This window comes from Melanerpes formicivorus, unplaced genomic scaffold (assembly GCF_026170545.1).
Source record: "Melanerpes formicivorus ecotype bairdi unplaced genomic scaffold, bMelFor1.0.p_v2 SCAF_10, whole genome shotgun sequence".
Taxonomy (NCBI): domain Eukaryota; kingdom Metazoa; phylum Chordata; class Aves; order Piciformes; family Picidae; genus Melanerpes; species Melanerpes formicivorus.
The window spans coordinates 20,605,563-20,628,140 of NW_027142362.1; the positions used below are offsets into that span (position 1 = coordinate 20,605,563).

The window sequence follows — 22,578 nt, forward strand, 5'->3', positions numbered from 1 at the left end:
TTCCTTTTGGTCTAAAACTTCACAGTGCTCATTTCTTGATAATCTTCCCTAATGCCCTACAGCTACCTGAAAGGAGGTTGTAGCAAAGTATGAGTCACTCTTTTCTCCCTAGTAACAAGTGAAGATGAGAGGAAATGGCCTCAAGTTGCACCAGGGGAGGTTTAGGTTGGACTTCATATGAAACTTCTTCGCTGAAAGGGTTGTCAAACACTGGTACAGGCTGCCCACGGAGGTGGTTTCATCCCCATCCCTGCTGGTGTTTCGAAGACAGCAATGTGGTGGTGCTGAGGGACATGGTTTAGCACCAATCTTGGTAGATTTAAAGGATGGTAGGACTTCTGGATCTTAAAGGTCTTTTTCCAAGTGAAACGATTCTATGATTCCATGCCAGGATTTGTTGATGCTGTTCTGAAGTTCTGGTGACAGTCACGTCCGTCGGCCGGACTTCACTGATGCTCAGAAGTTGGAAACCATCTCTGTATCTTGATAATATTTAGCATCTCCACTGACACGGCACAAAGGACCGGACAACAACTTTCTCGTTCTTAACTAGCAGTCCGTTCCCGGCACGCAGATTTCGCAGGGCTGGGGGTGTACCCCGCAGGCCCCGCCGAGCCCGGTCGCGCCTCCTCCCGGGCCCGACCCCCCGCGCAGGCGGCGCCCCCGAGCCCCCCACCGCCGCTCTGCCCGCCCCCCGCGGCCCCTTTCCCCGCCCCTCGCCACCGGTCCCTTCTCGGCGGTCGCGATGCGGCTGCGGCGGGTGTCTCTGCTGGCGCTGGGCCTGGTCCTGGCGGTGCTGGGCGCGGCGCACGGGCAGCACCGCGCCGACTACGACCGGGAGGCGCTGCTCGGCGGACAGGTGGGGCCGCGGGGAGCCGCGGGGCCGGGCGGCGGCGGGCCGCCTGCTTCCCGCCCAGGCCGCGGGGCGGGCGCTGTGCCCCATACCCCGGCCTGGGCAGGCTCGGCGGGGCCGGCGGGCTGACGCGCCGTTCCCTCTGCCGCAGGAGGAGGCGGAGGAGTACGCGCGGCTCAGCCCGGAAGAGCAGCAGCGGCGGCTCAGAGCCATTGTGAAGAAGATCGACTCGGACGCGGACGGGCTCCTCACCAAGGGTAACGGCGGGCGGCCCGGGGACCGCGGGGGTTGCGTGCCCCGGGGCCGAGCTGGTGGCACGCGTGGAGCTTTAACTGGGCGAGGACCGAGCTTTGTCCATGTCTCAAGTCTCGCCCGGTGCCCTCGGAGGAGGGAAAGGTAACGCTCTCCCCGTGCCACGGCCGGTGACTCCTACGCTGTGCAGAATCTCCGTGAAAAACGAGCCTCTTGCCCAGCGCCTTACAAACACCAACAGACTTTGTACAGAGCGCGTCTCGGTACCTCAGGCGAAAGAAGCGAAAGCCCACAGGAGCACACAGGAGCGAGCAAGCTCGGCTAACAGCCACTCTCATTACCGGCACCAGCCCCAGGCTCTCATTGCCCCTTACACCGCTCAAGCCACTTAGAATCCTGTACATTTCTGTTTGAAATCCTTTTTGTGCAACTTAGAGAGTGGCAAAGAAAGTACACTGCAGCCATAATGTGCTATGTGTTTCCATACCCGGTGACACCAAGTGACACTGAGGAATCATAGTTATTTCATCACAATATATTATCAAATGTCTTTTCCCATATGGATGGGATTTTCAGTCACACTTAGGAACTCCACGATAAACTCTGGCCCTACTTTTCAGTACACCATCACAATGCTTTCCTGGTTTAATTTTCAAACTCACAATGAAAAAGAATTCCTGCTATTTTGCTGTGATTTTGACAACCCCCAAAATTCTCATGCATGCAGAGCAAGTGGAATCCTTGTTTGCATGCCAGAAGGGTGATACTTCATTAACATGATACTAAACATGCAGGATTTCTAGGTGAGAGGGTAAAGTACAATTTTAGAGATGAGATCACTGTATCTGCCAAGTGACTTTATATGCTGAAATTAATAAGCTGCACACTTAAAGCAGTGTTCCTGTATCTAATGGTGTAGAGGTGAGATAGAATATCACTTTGGTGGGATGGGTAATCCTTGTGATAAACAACAGGCACTTCACAACATGAAAGCTATAGGGGAAGAAGTCTGTTAAAACTAAAAATTCCAGCCATACTCTATCCTCATAGTATATATTGCATCTGGTTCTCAGTGTAGTGGGAACTTGCCTTCTCACTTCCTAAAGGCAAACTCCAGAGTGGAATGTGTGTTTACACTAAGAAACATGGTATTGAATCTTTTCCAGCTTAGTTCTTTTTCAGTATATTGCAAAACACTCATCAAGAGCTTTCTCCTTGTTAGTAGTGCCTCCATTTGGAGGCTGTCGCTGAGGGAAGATGTGATTTATTAATACTGATTACTGGCTCTGGACGTTATGGGTTCAGGTGGCCATGCCTTGTACCTTAAATGCTGAGAAGTAAACCTTGCTATAAATTATGTCACCCACAAGAAATCACATTGCAATTTCTTGTAAGGCAAAGCTGGTTTTGTGCATCAGCCTTGGTGGTAACAAAGCGTGACATGCACATTTCCATGTGCTCAGTCACTTCGCAGGATTTGTTAGGAAGTTCCTTTGGTAATAAAAATTCAGCATTCAAAGTGTATTTATAAAAATCTCTTGGTTATTTTCAAAAATATTTCAGCAAACCTAGTAAAGTTACACTGAGGTTTCTGCCAAGAAGAATCCAGTAAGTTCTTTCGACATTTAAAAACACCAAAAGATGTTTTTACAGTAATATTAGTCAGCTTGACTCTTCAGAACAGGATTTCTGTTGACTTGATTTAGCTATATAATTGTTCAATGCAAAGGAAGTTGTCTTCCCCTTCTGGGCACCTGTAAACAACAGGATGATACTGAGAGAATATGTTTTCCTAATCTTTCAAGTGAAGTAACTTTATCATATTTGTGTGATTAAATGAAGTAACTTTGTTGTCTTTGAATGGATCTGTGTTTAAGCTTTATTCCTTTTAGCCACAGTTCTATAGAAGCAAGAAGCTTAATGGCATTTCCAAAATATATAAGGCTTGATTTCAGCCCCAAGTAAAGGGAAAGTATGAGTTAATATTTTATTTTGGGTAATTAACCCAAAACTGATAGGAACTGATAGGTAAAAAGTTATGCTTAGACTTGTCTGTGTAAACCACATTCAGCATCATTTTCATAAAGCTCTGAAGAAAAAGAAACAAAAGGTCAAAGGATGCTACAGTGTTGATAATATGAAAAGTCATAATCACTTCAAGATGACATAAATGTCAGCAGACACCAAAAGGGGCAGGCTTCCTGCTTTCATTGCTCCAGGGAGTTACATAAGGGTCCTTTTACAGCGAAAACTAAGGGTCTTGCGTTTTATTGGGTAAGTTTTTAGTGATCCAGTTCACTCTGCAGCTGTAGGAACACTACCAGCAGTACTTTTTTCCAGCCACGTCCCGTGTTTATCAGAGGGTGGTGCTTTGCTCTGTGGCAGCACCAGTGTAGGTCGGATAGAAGAACCCATTTAACTCCAGCCTAAGGTAGCAATGGAGAAATGGTACAGGGAAGGGAGTCCTGAAGGCTCTAACTCTGATCTCTTTTATTCAATTACCATGAAAGAACCTTTAGCATAGAGGAAACAGATTGTTTTGCTTTAACTAACCTCTTGCCTGTGTGCTTACATCTGAATTGCAGAGTCTACTCCAGACTGAATAGACCTGTGGTATCTTTACAGTTTTTATTGTGCAGGTGATTCTGAGTTTTTAACTTTAGTCTTTTTGAATGGTTTTCACAGATGAGCTGAGTTCCTGGATACAGCAGTCTTTTAAACATTATGTTACACAAGAAGCCAAGCAACACTTCAACGACTATGACAAAGATGGTGATGGATTAGTATCTTGGAAGGAGTATAATATGCAAATGTATGATCGTGTAATTGATTTTGATGAGAACACTGTCCTGGAGGATCAAGAGGAAGAATCATTTCGCCAGGTAAAATGTTTTGGCGTCAGTTTCTGTAAGCTGTTGGCAAAAGGCAGCAACGTTTGTTGTGAGGAAAGAGGATGGGTAGAGAAACCTAGCAGCTGGCACATGTGTTCATACTTTCATCTATTTGAGATAGTTGAGTAATTATAGAAAAGTAATAGAGTATTAAAGCCGCTACCAACAAAACAAAGACAGAATGAAATCATACCTCCAGAGTGTATTCTGCTAGCTGAGTGGAGTCAACAGTCTTATCACAGAGCGTAGTCTCAAGCATTGTCTTCAAACAAGATGGCAGTGGGCTGTAGATTTGGTCAGTAGCCTAACCAGTGTCCTGCCTTCAAGATGGGCTAGTGCCACTGGTGCTGGAGGTAAAGGAAGCCCTTGAACCCCTTTTATTGCACTGTCCTATCCACTTTCCCAGTTATTTCTCAGGTATGCCATGTAGGGTATCAATATTGCCTGCTTTAACACTTGCTGTCCATTAGAGACCAGCAGAGAACGCAGCAGCAATTCAGACATGTTTAGCAAGCAAAATGCTGCTCTGCTAGGTAAAGCTGGATGTATAAATAACAGAAGTTATGGATTAATCTCATGTACGAAAGCAGCATGGAAAGAGACAATAGAATTAAGTGGGAAAGGTTCACCAAGAATCACCACATAGCAGGATGTATGGCCTTTCAAGTTACATATAAGTACATGTAAATATTTCCCAAAAAGAGAGTAAGTTTTCAGAGTATTCTGGCCTGAGTTTGTCACTGTTTTTTTTAATGTGAGGATTGCTTTGGCTGCTTTTAGTAAAATAGTAGTAGATGATACAGGGTGTTGGCAAAAGTAAAGCTAAAATGGGCATTGGATTTTACAGTTTGAAGAAACAAAGTGTAAAGCTTTGGAGGTTGCTTGCCTGAATAATTGCACAGCTTTTAAAACAAGATTTGAAATAGAGCTACCAGTTGATCCCATGTGTCAGATGCTGCCATCACACATACTCTGAGCTCCGACTCCTACTACCTTACATGTGCTATACTTTGTTAGACTGCTTGTTAGGTTTTCCTGGTTGATGACTTCTTTGGCATATATTCATACAACCATAGAACAGCTTAGGCTGGAGGAGGCCTTAGAGATCATCTAACCCAACCTCCCTGCCATGGCAGGGACACCTCTCAACTAGACCAGGTTACTCAAGGCCCCATCCAACCTGGCCTCGAACATCTATAGGGAGGGGGCATCCACAACCTCTCTGGACAATCCATTCCAGAGTCTTGCCACCCTCATAGTGAAGAATTTCTTAAGATCCAATCTAAACCTATTCTCTTTCAATTTAAATCCATTTGCCCTTGTCCTATCGATGGACACTTGTACAAAGTCCTTCCTTTTTTTATTGTAAAGAGCAAAATTAGCAGCATAGTACAAACATCAAAAGTCGGCCATCTTCAGCGTTTTCCTTGCATTTGGAAATGGGTGATGATGCTCCTACCAAAATGGAAGAGTTAGATTTAGAATTGCCATCAAGTAAAAGCAGGAATGCGCCAGAAGGTGGCAGCCTTGTTTGTCACTTCTCAAACACTGGCAGGGTGAGCCCTCAGCTCAGTTAGCTCACGTTTGTGTTGGTCAGTCCTGAATTACCTTCCTATTTAAACTGGCAGCTAAGGTCAACTTTTCTTTAAGGGGGTAATTCATTATTTTGCAGAATAGTTAAGATCTTAACACTTTCACGTGTTGCATGTTATGCTCTGTATCAGTCAGCCTGATTTTGAGAGCAGTGTCAATAAATAGCTTGTAAACTTGGAAGTACAATTTCAAATGGTTATTTTTGATCTCTGGCCACCCCCTTACATAGATCAGAGACACACTTAATAGCACAACACAATCAAGGGATTCCAAAATCTTTATAGCTCATATCATGTGCAGGCTGACTAGAGACCAGTTATCAATGGTGTGAGCCTTTATTTTGTTTGGAGAGGCTGTATGAAATTAAATGAGGGGGGGAAAAATCATGTCTTTTTGCACGTTTGGAATACAGAAACAGGAAGTGCAAGACATTCAGAAATAAGAACTTGGAATGCTTTTTGTGGACATTATGTATTTTTTAAAGGCATGCTAATACTTACCCTTGAAAGGGGCTAGAAAAGTGACTTTGCTTTGAAGTATGTCCAGATGTAATGGACCTCAGTCTTGTATTAAAGGAATCTGCCACTTAAAGGAATCCAACACTTAAAATAGCTTCAGAAAAGGTATTTTACATAAATATATGATACTATGGTATTTCAAGATCTTTTCTGAACTACAAATGAGATACAGATCCAGAAGATGAAATTTCTTGGAAGTGTAAATTTTGGAAATTGCCATGGTTACCGTTAATTATAACCCTTGAACTCCACCAGGTTAGCTTGGGAATTGGTGACTTTTAGCAGAGGAAGCATTTGTAAAGACAAGAATTCTTGCTCTTTTCCTTACCTCCTTTTTTTTGTGTTGTTTTTGAAGCCCTGGCTAAAAGTACATTTAAAATGTCTCCTTAAATTAAAAAAAAAAAAGTGGTTTTTATGGGATTGTTAGAATAAAACTAGCTCAATTAAAGGGGCTGTTGTCATTGCTCTGGATGAGCTCTGTCTAGTGACAGTACAACATCAGTATACCATGAGTATACAGTATTCTAATGAGCTTACAGCCAGCTACTGTAACGTTGGTTTTGCTTTTCATTAAGTGCTCTAACTAAATCTATTTTCTAAGCTTCATTTAAAGGAGAAAAAGCGTTTTGAAAAAGCTAATAGAGACGATGTTCCTGATCTAAATGTGGATGAATTTGTTGCCTTTGAACATCCTGAAGAAGCAGAGTATATGACGGTAAGGTTTAGGAGCCTGTTGTATCAACCTGTATACAGAGATGCAGGAGCTTTTTAATGGAGCCCCAGTCCTCCAGGAAATGTGCTTTTTACCACTCCTGTGTATTGCTTTTATAGACCAAACTAAAAATCAGATAATGTGTTCTGGATCCAGTGCTGGAGGTCAGGAGCTGGAGCAGTAGTTCAGTGGTTTTCTTTGAAATTGTTTCAAGAACTGGTGCTGCACAGACTTCTGGGACTGGATGGGTACAGCTATCTCTAAACTGTTAGGTTGGAAGTATATGAGTGAGATTTTAGCTTGAGGGAGTTTTGTGCCTAGGTCAGAGTTCAGTTCTGTTTAAGGGACATGCAGGAGAGAGCTCTGCATAGGAAATGGTCAGGTGCCAGGTAATCTCACTTTGCTTAGAGAGACACAATAGCCACTTTTTCAGCCAGGAAAAAAAAAGCATTCAACCCTATCCGAAGCTTTAATATTGACTGTACAACAGTCAGAGCTTAGGGGGTTGTTACTTCAGCCAGGAGCACTCTATTGTTGGTTATCTGTTTCATTGTTTCCACAAAAGAAAATCTAATAGCAATTGGCACAGGCTGCCCAGGGAGGTGGTGGAGTCACCAACCCTGGATGTGTTTAGGGGTCTTTTGGATATGGTGCTTGGGGATATGGTTTAAAGGTGAACCTTGTAGAATAGAATCAATGGTTGGACTTGGTGATCCCAAGGGTCTTTTCCAACCTGAATGTTTCTGTGATTCTTTGATCACTGCTGTGAGCTTAGGTGTCATTCTAGCTCAGTACTGACAGTTGGCCACAGTTAAAAGTTCATGGGTGCCTCTCTGCAATATAGCCTTCACTTGTGACTTTCTGGTGCTTGTACGGCCAGCTGCCAGGAGGAGTGCCAAGCACACAGAGCCTCTGTTTGGGTGGACATAGCTGTTGATTATGGGCAAACAAGAAAAAACAAAACTACCAAACAGGCTCACCAGCTTCACTGGGAAGCACAGGACCAAAAGACCAACATTGCAAAAATGGAGTTTGGTGAATATACACGTGAAAAAAGACAAGTGAAACGGAATGATACAAATTTGTACCAATTCGTGTTTTTCAGGTACTTCTTTTGCATTGAGTTGAAGGATTTCAACTCTCTCTATGCCTTTCAGATTTGGTTTTCACAAAACCTGGCCTCCTAAACTCCTAGAAACAGATCTGGATTGTTGCACAGGAATCAATTGCTTCAGTAGTCTGCATAAAGCAGAAAAGCAGATTGGAAATGAGGGACGCATTAAAGAATACCCTATTGCTCTAAAGCAATCTGTTGCTGTTTCTTTTGATTACAAGCTGCTATTTTTTCTCAACTTGATTGTTGTTGGTTTTTTTTTATATGTATACAAAAGGACTTTGTCATTCAGGAGGCTTTAGAAGAACATGATAAAGATGGAGATGGATTTGTTAGCCTGGATGAATTCCTTGGTGATTACAGAAGAGACCCAAGTAAGGAGAAAAGGGGAGGGGGGCATGGAAGAAGGAACCGAACAAAAGCTTTGGAATGGAGTGAATTGTATGCACCTTTGTTTCCAGTTTTTCAGAATCTCACTAACATTATCTTGCCTTATAGAATAATTCAGTTACCTGGTAGAGGACATAGTAGGTCATTATCTTGGTCTACCCTGTATGCATTTGGCAGTAGTTTGTGTGTAGCCCATTCCACTGTTTCCTTGCAAGTTACTTGTTTTCTTAAAGACTGAAGCATACTCCTCATCACTCCTCATGCAGCTGAAATAAGGTGGAGTTTTGTTAACTGAACACACCCATGAAACCAGCCAGCATGAATGTAAGATTAAACTTTATCAGCTTCAAAAGGAGCTGTCACCCTTAGTTTAGAAGGATTGAAGCTGTTTCTGTTTTGTAAGAGAGGTGGAGGGGAAGTGTAAGGAGTCCATTCAGTGTACCAGATGTCAAAAGTTTATCTGCTTTTTCTTCACTTGAATCAAACCACATAGAATTTTGCCATTCATAACCATCCTTGTTTCCAGAGCCAATAAAAACAATAGATTCCCGATGCAACTAGAGGGTTCTTTATCTTTTTCTTGCTCTGGTTTTTCAAACCAGTCTATCCAAAGTTGTTGCAAGGGAATGAAATTGTTGCAGTAATAGAGAGGATAACAGCTTTGTTATAAAACTTGTTAGCAAGAATTCAGAACCAGCTATAACTGTAGAATCTACTTCAACTTTTCTCCAGATAGCCATTCCTTCTGCAGAAAGTCTTCCTGCAGCACACTTTGAAATGACTAAGAAACTACATGGTGGGTCTGGTTTCATAATTGTCTTGTGGTTTGGGCAGCACCATGAATTGTGACATTAAGGGATCATCTGTTTGCAAAACTAGATGTTAGAAAGGAAGAAAAGAGACTTCACACTTTTTATTCTTTTATAATAGAAACCTAATTATTTTTACACTGTTACTTATCTGCTTGTGATGCCAACCACTTTTGACTTTCACACAGTTTAGGAAGTCTTAATATCTGTTCATGCTTGTCTGCAATGTGTATCAGTTTGATGAATTGCTTCTAAATACCTTGGAAGAGTTAGAGACAAGTTTAAGATTGCTGGCTAGGTTGCAGGATGCAATTACCAGTGCACCGGGTGAGTGTAAAACAAGTATACAAATAAATAACAGCACTGAATGAAGTTGCTGTGGGTGTAGTCCAGGTATTTTAGAAAAAAAGTAGTAAGTGGACAATAAACTAATTGAAAAGCTTACAGCATTGTCCTGAGTCTGCAGTCCTCTGTTACCTGTCACAGGTGAACTTCCCTTGATGTTAAAGCAGGGGAATGGACGGTAGAATCTTGCTAAAAATTTTGTATGGCCTTATCAGTTCGTAATCCATATAATGCAAAACACAGTTTATCTACTTTTTGGGACACTTGTGGATGTAAAGCTTTTCTCTGCTCTCTTCTGTCTCTTAAGAGGACCAGTGTTGGGAGGCCTGTAGTACTGCTCATGTTGCAGTCATGTGATAGTCTCAACCTAGTATCCACAATATGATTGCTGTAAATTAACAGGAGGGAGCAATATTAACTCAGTCAAGGTAAATACTACAAATGGAAGATGCCTCTCTCAGCCACTGAATTTTCCTAATGGTTTGTCAGCTGTTCCAATAAGTAGGAAGCTATCTACTTGACAGCACATTCAGTATCAAGTGTGCTTTCTCCCCTATCAGTTTGGGTGATAGTGGAGATACTAAAATGATGAGTTCAGCTAATGGTAAACCTTGAGTTTAATGTCCATTTAGTGCAGATGTATGCTTACAGTAAACCTTCAGCTGAATGTCCACTTAGTTCAGATGTGTGCTTACAGTCTTGATACCACCTTAGCTTTAAATTCTGATTTATTCCATTCAGGTGGTTTTTTTATGTGTGTGTAGACAGATGCATTGATTTGATCTATGTGGACAGCTGTGAAAAACTTGTCTCTGTTCAATGAAACCACTTTTATGTTCTGTTTTATGAGATTAAAAGAGTTTGCTTAGGAGAAAAGGTGAGAACACCTGCTTTAAGGTAAAGTGTGGCTTTTAATTTGACAAATGTGTCTTACTAGCTGCAAGGGAAGACCCAGAATGGATACTTGTTGAGAAGGATCGGTTTGTGAATGACTATGACAAGGATAACGATGGGAAGCTCAACCCTCAAGAGCTGCTGTCTTGGATAGTCCCTAATAACCAGGGTATTGCACAAGAGGAGGTATGTGTTTTGACTGCTCTTTAGATTTTAATTACTGCAGTGGAAGCTGGAAGATAGCACAACAAAATGATAGTAGCATTCACATGTGTCTTAGTAACTGAAATGTATCTTAGTAATTGAAAATGGATGCCTAGCAGATTGCTGCAAATGTTTCTAACCTTTTTTTCAGTTTGACACAATGCAGCTCTTTGCACTGCATTTGGCAGATTTGAAGGTCCTATTAATTGTATGAATGTCTGTAAATTAACAAAATGCTTTTCTGAGCATTTAAATAGCTTACCTGGCTTGACTGAGGAATAGAGCATTTTAAGCAGGTTTTTGGTTGTTTTTTTTAAGTTTTGGTAGGTAAACCTAAAGAGAGAACACTGCTGAAAGAAGCTGTTATATAGTGACAGCATAATTTCAAAACCAGAAATTAATGGCAGTTCTTCTGTTTAAATCACTGTACTTTGTGGAACCAAACCCTTATTTTTCCCTGAGAACAAGAAAATGGAAGTATTCTGTGATCCAAGATGCTGTAATGCAAACTTTGATCATTCTAATTAAAATGATTTAATCAGGGGAAGAATGCTGTAATGGGTTTAAAAGGGTTGTCATTTTAGCTGTCTTTATTTTTCTGAAGCAATGAGTATTCTAGAACAGCCTGGTAGAGTCACTGACCACAGTAGAGAGCATTTCTGCCTTTCTGCTAGTAGTTTTTACCTCTTTCATTTGCACTGGAGGATTTTGGTGTTCAGAGTGGTAGGAGCACATAGGTCATCCCATACCTCTGTAATTCCTGGTCCAGCACAGGATATGGGCTGTGCTGTTTGACTCAAAGGAGACAGCATAGCCCATGTGCTGTGCTGGACCATCTCATTACTGAGGTTCCACCTTTTACAGCTCTGTCAGTGAAAAAAAACCAAGGTGTCCAGCACACATCACTGGGTGCTCATGTGTTTAACCTTGTAGGAAGCTAAGCTGTTAAATGGCTCTCATAGGTATTTTGGTAGATGTGGACCCATCAGCCTTTGCACAGGTTTTTTTATAACATCTCTTGAGAGTGGTGGGTTCTCATTTCACAGAAACACTGATGTTCTAACTGACTGTGTGGTGTTGTGTCTATTCACACAGTGCTGGTTTGCTTGGCTGTTTTCGTGTTGTTTTTTTTTTTCTCACAGGTCTTCACTATTCTTAGCTTACAGCATGGCCATGCTGTAGTAATAGCTCAGTTCTGCAAGAGAACAGATAGAAAACCTGATTCTCTAATGTGCTGGGGTTTTTTATTCAGTTAATGTAAGGGCTCAGCCAAGTCATCAATCTTCAAGAGATTGATTTAAGTTGTAAACTGCTGTTTGAAAGCTGAATATAGCAGTTTCATTTTGGCATTGCAAAATTACTTGAGAAGGCTTGTATCTGAGTAACACAAAAATAGAAAAGTAACTGTACAGCCCATTTCTAGGAACTGAACGTGTTTACTGAGGTGTTTGTCTTAATAATCTTTTAGCTATTGCCATGCAGAGTGCTTTTAAAATTTGCCTGGCTGATGTTAGTCCCTGTTTTTTTCTTCAGTCCTTTTTTGGCTTATATGTAAGTAATGTTTAATTTTCAAAACAAGTCACTAAGCAGTTACACTGAGCCAAACCAATCAGAAAAAACAGGAACAGAAGGATCCTCTAAATCATTGTAGATATTTAGCAAACAAAAACAAACCCATGTAATACTAGGACTCCCCAATTTCTCAGAAATAATAGGTGCAATAGAGCTGCTGTACCAGCTTGTTAGCTTTGAGCTATGTCATACTTGTGGATGAGCTACCACTAAAATATTCTGCAGTAGGTTTTCTGTTTTCCCACTGAATTTCTGCCTTTTATAATCTGGAAACCATCTGAGAATTGTTTTAACTTGCAGTTTCATATGCCATTGTCACAATTTAGCATTTGAAAGGTTTATCAGAAGAGCAAGCTTTTCCTCTAGGAAGTAAGGGAAAACAGGATTGCTACCCAAAACCTGATGTTCAGATGCATAGATGGCTTGTCTCATCCAGTGCTCAAGATAGTAAACTTTTCACAGTGGACATCAAATAGTTCCCAATTGCATTTTAGTCATGAACGATAACCAGGTTTACCATTTACACACAGATACAGAATATCTAGCTGGAAATCTCTATTCCTGCTCCCTTTTGTGGTTTTTAACTTCCATGTACAATGGAAAACTGAGTCTCCAGAGGTTCAGGAAATAAAAAACAGCTTCAGAGCTTGACTTGGACATGCTGGAGCATGTCCAGAGAAGGGCCACGAGGATGATTAGAGGGCTGGAGCACCTCTCCTATGAGGGCAGACTGAGGGAGTTGGGGCTATTCAGTCTGGAGAAGAGAAGGCTCTGAGGAGACCTTATTGTGGCTTTTCAGTATCTTAAGGGGGCTACAAGCTGGTGAGGGACTTTTTAGGGTGTCAGGTAATGATAGGACTCGGGGGAATCAAGCAATAATAGAAAGGGGTAGGTTCAGATTGGATGTTAGGAAGAAAATCTTCACCATGAGGGTGGTGAGACACTGGAACAAGTTACCCAGGGAGGTGGTGGAGGCTGCATCCCTAGAGGTTTTTAAGACCAGGCTGGATGTGGCTCTGAGCAACCTGATGTAGTGTGAGGTGTCCCTGCCCATGGCAGGGGGGTTGTAACTAGATGATCCTTGAGGTCCTTTCCAACCCTAACAATTCTATAATTCTATGACTTGAGAGCTGTGGCCTGGTCAGACACAACATAGTTAGGTGACTGAGAGGTAAGGGGTACACACTTCTGAAAGGGGATGCTCAACTTGAACACTATATTGGCTCAAATCCTCATTGAGGTTCCACACACTGAGAACTTGCAGCAGCTCATGTACAAGTATGACATAGCTCAAAGCTAACAGTGAGAACTTGTTGTCATGCAGCAGCTGAATGTCCCGAGAGAGCCCTCTGGAAACACAGCTGCTCTCTAGCTACTGTGCTGAGCTCACACTTTCTGCAGATCATGCAGTGAAGATGTGCCCTCACCCATGGATTTCAAGGACTGTGGGTGCTTCCAGGAATCTGATTAATTGTGGCTGGTTTAATCCTGTCTTCTGCCCTCAAAGTAAAGCTGTGGGTTTGACATTGATTTGTTGCTTTAGAAATGATAGTGAGGGTAGAGATGTGATACTATGATTTTGCCACCAAGCGCAAGAGGCAAAAGGCAACAAACTGAGGCAAGAAAGGGGCTGTTCTGAATGTAGGTGATGATCTTGAAGGTCTCTTCCAACCTGGTCTATTCTATTCTATTCTATTCTATTCTATTCTATTCTATTCTATTCTATTCTATTCTATTCTATTCACTATGTCTTAAAATCTTTTCTAGCTTCTGGCAAATAATGTTGTTGTGGCAGGACTTTGACAAAGCCATTCCAACAGCATTATTTATTAGTCCTTGTATCTATTCACTGTGCACATGGTGTTCCATTTATTTTACAGGCTGTTCACCTTATTGAAGAAATGGATTCGAACGATGATAAAAAGCTATCTGAATCAGAAATTCTTAAGAACCAAGATTTGTTTCTTAACAGTGAAGCAACGGATTATGGTAGGCAGCTTCATGATGAACGTTTCTACCATGAAGAACTTTAGATTATTTATTTTGTAATCTGTTTGTCTTCTCTTCCTTTCGTTTGGAGCTTTTGTTAAAAGCCCCCATCAGCTGTGTTGCAAGTTTTATGCTGTAATTACAGTGAACTAATGTCTGTGTAAATAATTTGCCTTCAAAATTTAATTGCCTTCCTGCAGACTTCCTTGGGCCTCTTCTAACCTTCAAAATGTATCTTTAAATACTTGCAAAATTGCATAGTGTTGGGAAATAAATTACTTCAGGGGTAGCACTGTATCGTGAAGAGTTTTCTCCTGTATTTGAAGGGGAATCTAAGTGGTTCTGAAAGAATACAAAACACAGTAACTGAGAGATGCTATTTTTTCTAATGGGTTCAGTTAGGGTGGGGAATGGGAACAATGGGGGGGCGTTTAGAGCCAGCATTACCTGTGTTTTACTTACTACATTTGGAGAAACACATTAATGCCTCAATTGTTTAAGAGGTCTCTATTTAATTTTAACTGGTTTCTATACTGTGTTCTACTGTATCATAAAACTTGCTATTTTTACATCTATAGACAAGAATTGTTTTTAATGTGCTATGCTACAGCGTTAGCAATACAATAGGAGTTTACTGTGTTGAGACCTTCTTCATTTGTTGGATTAAAACTTACAATATTCTGTCTTTCTGTGTTTTGTCCACTTGTTTCTTACTGCGGGTTACCCATAGTGACTCCTTGATGTGTGAACAACAAAGTATGTAATACACAATGGCAACTGTTGTAATTTAGTTTGGAGTGGACAGAAAAACTGTATTTTACCCCTCCCAAAAAGGAGTAAAGTAAGAACACTCCACACAGAATTGGAAATTCAAATGGATATACTACTGACAATTCTTTACCCTGTGTACGTGTATGCAAAACCTCCCAGGTTCACATTTCAGCTCATGACCCACCTGTTCAGCAAGCCACAAACCAGCGAACAACTCAGGCTTCCATGCCCTCCCAGGCCTTCCCTGCTTCCTCCCTACCCTCCCAAGCTCAGCCAAACGGCTCTGCTACCAAGCTGGTTGTGTCACAACAGAACCAGGCAGCAGACCTCTCCCACATTGCAAGCACTACTGCACTAAGAGGAGAGAGAGGAGGGCAGAAAGGTAGACAGGAAAAGGGCTGAATAATCTGTACTCTGCTTGTATAGCAGATACAGGGATTAGGGGATAAAATAACATAGCTTACGATTTCTGGTGTCTACGTAGTCCCTTGGAGGACTGTCATCTCTCTGGTTCTTAAAGGCATCCAGCCTTAACCCACAACAGCAACATTCTTTGCTTTTATAAACCAAAGGCACATCGTCTCATCTAGATGCTAAAGAGGGTTCAAGACTGCAACATGTGCATTTAGTGTTTTCTGGATAAGTTTGAGGAAGCAATTGTGTTTGTGTTTTTTTCCATTTGCAATATATGGAAATCTAAAGTATCAAGGCATCACATACTATTTGTAATAATAACCTCTAAAAGTGAACTTTGTTCAAAAGCCCCACAATTACCATTCATAAAAGCAAGTGCTGTCCCGTTACGTGACTAGTTGAAATAGTCTGAAAGGTTAATGGCACAACAGATTGAACTTAGGAAAGTACGTATATTTGCATTTTCTCTCTTAGAAAGTCACAGAAATTAGCTGAGTATTCTAAACAGAGGCAAAGCCTGCCAGAACAGGTTGTGTTAGAGTGCATTAGGGTTTTTTTAAATTTCTAGTAACTAACTCCTGCAATGCTTTTGCAGTGTTTTTCTTGACTAATGTTTTCTTCCTCCCAGGTCTCTTTACTGAGTAAAACCCAAATAGCTCTGCCTTGGTTTTTTTTTCTCAGTATACCATCTCTTAATCAGAACAAACAGGAAATTCCCGTCAGTGTAGCTGTTGAAGTATCACCATTAGAAGGCTTGCAGTTTTGATTCAGTATTAAACTATGAATACCTTTACTGTATTATTTTAGATACCACGGCGACGGAAATTCAAAGTACTTTCTCAGAATTTGTGGTTGAGTTCTTTTCCCACCCATGTTTATTTCATTTCCTGACGATGTGAATACAGCTATTGCCATGTTGGTGATGGGATGTAAGGTAAAAATAGTCTCATTCAATCAGGTGTGTCCAGAAATGTTAATACAGTTGTCGTTGTTGGTTTGAAATACAGCTTAAGTTGCCAAGATTGTTATTATTCTTGATGGTATTTTTAAAGAAGTCTCAATGACAGATTGAGCTGCATGCTCAGTATTAAAAATGTCATCAACCTGAAAGCTCATCTTCCAAAACAAAAAAAAAAAAAAGAATCCTTCTGGAAGGATGCCCCTGTCCTTTGCTCATTGAATCGGCTCCAAGTCATTTGCTGGATTGCCAAGCCACTCTCCATCATTTTCCACCAGTCCTGGCTCACCGGTGAGGTCCCAGGTGACTGCAAACTGGCCAGTGTGATCCCCATACACAAGAAGGTCGGATGGAGGAACCTGGAAACTCCAAGCCTGTCAGCCTGACCGCAGTCCCAGGGAAAATTATGAAGCAGATTATCTTGATGACAGTAACAACTGCGCACCTGAAGGATGGCCAAGGGCTCAGGTCCAGCCCACATGGATTTAGGAAGGGCAGGTCCTGCCTGACCAACCTGATCTCCTTCTATGATGAGGTGACCCGCCTGGTGGATGTTGGGAGGCCTGTGGATGTAGTCTACCCGGACTTCAGCAAGGCCTTTGACACCGTCCCCCACAGCAAACTGCTGGCTAAGCTGTCAGCTCACGGCTTGGACAGCAGCACTCTGTGCTGGGTTAGGAACTGTCCGGAGGCTAAGCCCAGAGAGTGGTGGTGAATGGTGCCACATCCAGCTGGCAGCCAGGCACCAGTGGTGTGCCCCAGGGATCAGTGCTGGGCCCGCCCTATCCTCTTTAATAACTTTATTGATGATCTGGATGAGGGGATTGAGTCAGTCATCAGCAAATGTGCAGATGACACCAAGTTGGGAGCAGATGTTGATCTGTTAGAGGGCAGAAGGGCTCTGTAGAAGGGACCTTGACCGACTGGACAGATGGGCAGAGGCCAACAGGATGGCATTCAACAAGTCCAAGTGCCAGGTTCTGCACATTGGCCACAACAACCCCAGGCAGAGCTACAGGCTGGGGTCGGAGTGGCTGAGAGCTGGCAAACAGAAAGGCACCTGGGGGTGCTGATTGAGAGCTGCCTAAACATGAGCCAGCAGTGTGTCCAGGTGGCCAAGAAGGCCAATGGCATGCTGGCCTGCATCAAGAATAGTGTGGCCAGCAGGAGCAGGGATGTCATTGTGGCCCTATACTCTGCACTGGTTAGGCCACACCTTGAGTACTGTTTCCAGTTCTGGGCCCCTCAGTTTAAGAAGGACATTGAGAGACTTGAAGGTGTCCAGAGAAGGGCAACAAGACTGGGGAGAGGCCTTGAGCACAAGCCCTATGAGGAGAGGTTGAGGCAGCTGGGGTTGTTTAGCCTGGAGAAGAGGAGGCTCAGGGGAGACCTTATTGCTCTCTACAACTACCTGAAGGGAGGTTGTAGCCAGGAGGGAGTTGGTCTCTTCTCTCAAGCAACCAGCACCAGAACAAGAGGGCACAGTTTCAAGCTGTGCCAGGGGAAGTTTAGGCTGGAGGAGAGGAGAAAGTTCTTCACTGAGAGAGTCGTTTGCCATTGGAATGTGCTGCCCAGGGAGGTGGTGGAGTCACCATCCCTGGAGGTGCCCAATTTATTGCTTATTTTGATATTCCTGTAAGCAAATTGTGTTAGGTACTGTTAGAGCTTAGCTCACTAAGACAGAAATAGAACTACAGATTTTGTCACTCTGCAGCTCTTAATGTAATTTTATGGTTACAGACAACTGGTACTTCAGAAGGAAGCAGCGTCATTGTTAATGTGACTGAATGTGGGTTTGGAGAAGTGCTAAATTCATTCCTTTACTAAAACTGCATTCTAGTGAGTGCTTCTGTAATTCCTGCAGTAAATTAACACAGACTTCTTTAGATTTCTGATAATGTTTTTAAAATTAGGCTTCTTTCACTTTAGAAGCCTAATTGCACTTTTCACAATAAGAAAGACTTGTGGCTTTTGATAGTTCCATGTAGTGTTTAGGTCACCCAAAGTGGCAATCCAGCCCCTAACAGTCAATGATGACTCTCCAAAAAGCTTGAGAGTAGCACCAGCACGCTCTGGATTACACACTGACACAGTCCCTTATGTAGCATTTTTTAATGATACTGGGAAAATGTGCAATGAAGCAAAGTGCCTCAGCACTTGTAACTGTTTCAGTGTAGATAGAAATTAAATAGAAACTTCCATTGTAATGAGAGCAGAGATTTTCAGCACTCAATTGTGGCATAATTTCTTCTACTTATAGAAGGAATGGCTGGTACTGAATATGGAATTACCAGAGCCTGCCAAAGTCACGCACAGAGTAACCCAGGTTAGCCTGTTCTTGATACTTCCTGTTGGCCATGTTCTTTTTAGAAAATTCTGAGCTGCTCTGTGAAGGCTGAGAGCAGTGTCTGGTACCTCCTTCCCCTCTGCCAGCTTTTACAGAAGTTTTTCCACAACATCCAAACTTTAGCTATAACCACACTTACTTGACCATGAAGACATCCTGGGACAAAGGGCCGTGCCTTGTGCTGTTCTCCTGTAAAACATGCTTTGCTTGAAAAGAACCTCCAACCACTGATAAATATCCTACAGATCAAACAGACTTCTTAGAGGCATACTAATGACTCCTCTTCTTCCTTAGGCATTGCTATGCATCCTCCAGCAGCACATAGAGCAGAGACTGCTGTGATAGCCAAGAAGACAGTTTGAAAAGCTAAGGGACTGCTTGTCCCTGGTTTCTCAGGGACATAACGCTTTGGCAATCTCTGTGTGCCTGTCTGTCTCACTGCTCTTGGAACGTTGATTCTTTTCTCACTTTCTTGCCCAATCTCAAACCTTGCCAAACAAACAAAAGCAGGGGGTAGGGATGATTTAGAAAGCAAGAGCAGATTCAGCTGATGATGCATTTCATAACTGAGACTTTATTCCATTTAATTACACAGCTGCTACCTGTGGAAGTTTCAGGAGCACAGTTCAGGTTATGGTGTCTGCTGGCACAGCTCAAAAGAGCCAGTCCAAAAAAAATATCAAAATGTCAAACTCAGAATGGAACCTTCCTTTGACTTACAGGAAGAATAAAAAGAGAGATGGCGAAGTTGAAGTGTCACATTATCAATACGCTGTAGTTTGTGGTGAAGAAGTACTTAAGGTGTCTAGCCTGTTGCATCCCATCTCACTTTGTAAGCAGCACACACAGAACATTCCCAATTCCAGTATTAACACACCTTGGCTTTAAAATAACCCCCAAAACACTCAGACCCACTCAGGTTTCTAAGAGGGGGACTGAGTGACCTTGTTGGCAAGGTACCCTCATTCTCCCCCTCATAACCAGTTAGCCATCATTCAGGGGCAGTCCCCAGCTCTGTGGGAATATATTGGGATGATTATTTGGATGATGTCTAAGTGAGAGAGACTTGGAGAAGAACACATACTAGCTAAACTCAATGAAGAAAAGATACTCCTCTGCTTGTTCCAACCCCCGTCTTTTTATAAAAGCAAGGATTTAGCAAAATTTGATTTCTAAACTAACACTGCACTTAAAAATGTCAGGTGAACAGGGCCAGGGAGAATAACATGACAGTAAGGAGATGAAGTATCAAAGTTGTGGACCATAGGTTTGCAAAGTTCTCCAGAACATGAAGCAGCCTACCAAAAGCACAGCTCATCTCCAGCGAAGGGACCGGGTGACAGAACAAGCAAAGATGCATTGCTGGTGTAAACATGCCAGACTTCTTGGAGGTGCACAATGAAGTAAGAGGAAGCAATGGTCCCAAGTTGCAGCAAGGGAAATTCTGACTAGATGACAATTTCAGAGTATTGGCAGTTGGACAGTGAAACTGGTCCTGTGAGGTGGTAGAAGAATTTTCACCCTGGAGACAGTCACAGCTCAAAAAGGTCCTGGGCAATGTGATCCATTTTTTATGTCAGCCCCTCTTGGAGAAGACTGAAGCAGACACCTGCCTTGCACAGACTGGGGGCACAAAAAATGCAGTTTGAAGTGATCCTAGCTAAGCCATTTGGCACAGGGGGTTGTTATTTTTCTATACATTGTAAGTTATTTTGAGGGTGCAGCATTTCCAGCTACAAGCTATCGTTTCCTCCTCTGTCTTAAAACAAACCGCAAAACAGAGCTTGTCAGAAGTAGAAAGAAAAACCTCTCAGAAGGTGAATACTGATCTCAGTGTTGAAGGTAGAAATTGTTATAACACACATTATATATACCTAGAAATACACCTTCTCTATACACTGAAGTGCTTTGTGACCTCACAAGAAGAACAATCGCATTAAAATGCAATTGCATAAGAATTTGGGGCTTAAAGCAGAATGCTTTGTGCTGCATAAATGCTGCTCTCATGGATGTGCACCAGTGTCTCTGAATGGAGACAGCTGTTGGAATGGAAATACTTGTTCATGAAGAACGTTATTTTACCAGCCCTGATGATGTATCAGAGCAGAGTATAAGAAAAAACAATCTGAAAGGAATTCGCTATAAAGAAAAAGTTGAATTGTTTTAAGAGAGACAGCTATAAATCTTTCTTTTGGTAGTACCAACAGTAGAAAACCAAGGCTGAGCAATGTGAAACGTGAGACAATTATTTCTCTTGCTGAAGTGTGATCAGTATTTCTGGCATTTCAGGTTTGCAAAAAGCCCAAATGCTTTTACCAGTTCCCTGTTCCTCTTTCTGCTGTTGAGGCAGGAGCAAGCGAGTACACGGGTGCTCAAACAGGTAAGAGGATTACAGTGCTGACTGAGTTTGTCCAAACTGTGTAAGTCACACTTGGCCTGAAAATAAATGACACTTCACTCTTTCAGACTGTTTACAATAATAAACATGCAATCATTTATCAAGAAAAGTTTTGCTTTTACATATATTTTTAGAAGAAATTTCAGGTGTTGACTGTTCACTTGCTACAGTTCTGCATTTCTACTCAGGAAAATGTTCTAAAAGAATTGGTGGTGTTTCTAAATGAACAAATACACAGAATATTTGCTAAAATAGACTGAAGGAATCTAAACTGTTGCCTCCCATGATGGTAACAGCTGACTGTAATACTAAAGAAGAGACAGCTGGAGGTGGTACATTTTAGACAAAGGTCCAGTGGTGTGAGGTGGGCTAAAGATGCCCTGATTTCTTACAAAACACGCCAGTGTCTCTGCAAATGCCAGCATGGACAGCTGTTGCCTATGCACATACCCCCTGTAGCAGCAATCAGGTAAGATGATTTTTTGGCAAAGCATATCCTAAACTTGTCTAATGGTTCTGTGATCCTGAAGGCTGCTTGCTTTCCAGAACTGCAGTATTCAGAGTCCTTTCTGAAAAGTGGAAACCTCTTCAGCACTGCAGGCATTGCCTACTTGACTAATGAATATTCAATACTTGCAAATTCATAGTGATTTCCTTTAAATTAATAAGATGCAGAAAGGCAGCATATTGGTAAAACACCCAGAAGATGACAGAACCCCCAATCTTTCCATTTTCTCTTTCACAAAGTGGTTACATGTCTCTCCAAAGAACTACCAGACACTGTTGGTGTTAATCAAGCCTCCTGCGATACTTCACTGTCCCAGTTTCTCTTCTTTGTCTCTCAGCACTTTCAGGAGTAAGGAGAACAGCTAACCACAATTAACATAAGCCAAGCACAAAAAGACTCCACAATTCTGGGATACAAACAATAATTTTAGGACATACAGACTATGATGAGGTTAATTTTAGAGGAAATCCATTCATGTTCTTAATTATATTGGACTATGATTGTCTTTATCTGGGATAAAACATCAGGGACTGGGTCTACCTTTCAGTGAACATCTCTATAGGAAACCACTACAAAATGCTAGATCCTGGTTAAGAATGTAGCCAGTGAAATTCATTATATAATCATAGAATGGTTTGGGTTGGAAGGGACCTTAAAGATCATCTAGGTCCAACTCTCCTGCCATAGCTAGGGATACCTCCAATTAGACCAGATTGCTCAAGGCCGAGTCCAACCTGGCTTTGAACACTTCCAGGTTTGGAGCCTCCACAATTTCCCTGGGCAGCTTGTTCCAGTGCATTACCACCCTCCCTGGTGCCTTCTCTTCTCCAAGCTGAACAACTTCAACTCTCTCAGCCTGTCTTCACAGGAGAGGTCCTGATCATTTTTGTGGCCTCCTCTGGACCTTGCGTTGTAGGCTCCAGGGCTGGACACAATACTCCAGGTGGGGTCTCACAAGAGTGGATCAGTTGGGGATCAGGTACACCCTGAGCAACAGCTTCTTGCTCTTACCACCAGTACATGTTTGGATAGGCAGAAGCTTCTTT

General features: G+C 42.3%; 1 protein-coding gene across 3 annotated transcripts; it reads left to right on the top strand.

The window, feature by feature from the left end:
* The first annotated feature begins 703 nt into the window (after positions 1–703).
* On the top strand, positions 704–14,821 carry RCN2 (reticulocalbin 2). 3 transcript variants are annotated; one of them, XM_068144141.1, is made up of 7 exons: positions 704–859; positions 1,005–1,110; positions 3,791–3,987; positions 6,709–6,822; positions 8,211–8,307; positions 10,415–10,557; positions 14,028–14,821. In XM_068144141.1, exons 1-7 carry the CDS (start codon positions 746–748, stop codon positions 14,178–14,180), a joined length of 924 nt encoding a protein of 307 aa, XP_068000242.1. In that variant the 5' UTR covers positions 704–745; the 3' UTR covers positions 14,181–14,821. The 3 variants fall into 3 exon arrangements, with proteins under 3 accessions (XP_068000242.1, XP_068000243.1, XP_068000244.1); XM_068144142.1 differs by having other exon boundaries at positions 705–859; positions 6,721–6,822; XM_068144143.1 differs by lacking the exons at positions 704–859; positions 1,005–1,110 and adding an exon at positions 1,154–1,249.
* The last annotated feature ends 7,757 nt before the right edge of the window (positions 14,822–22,578 follow it).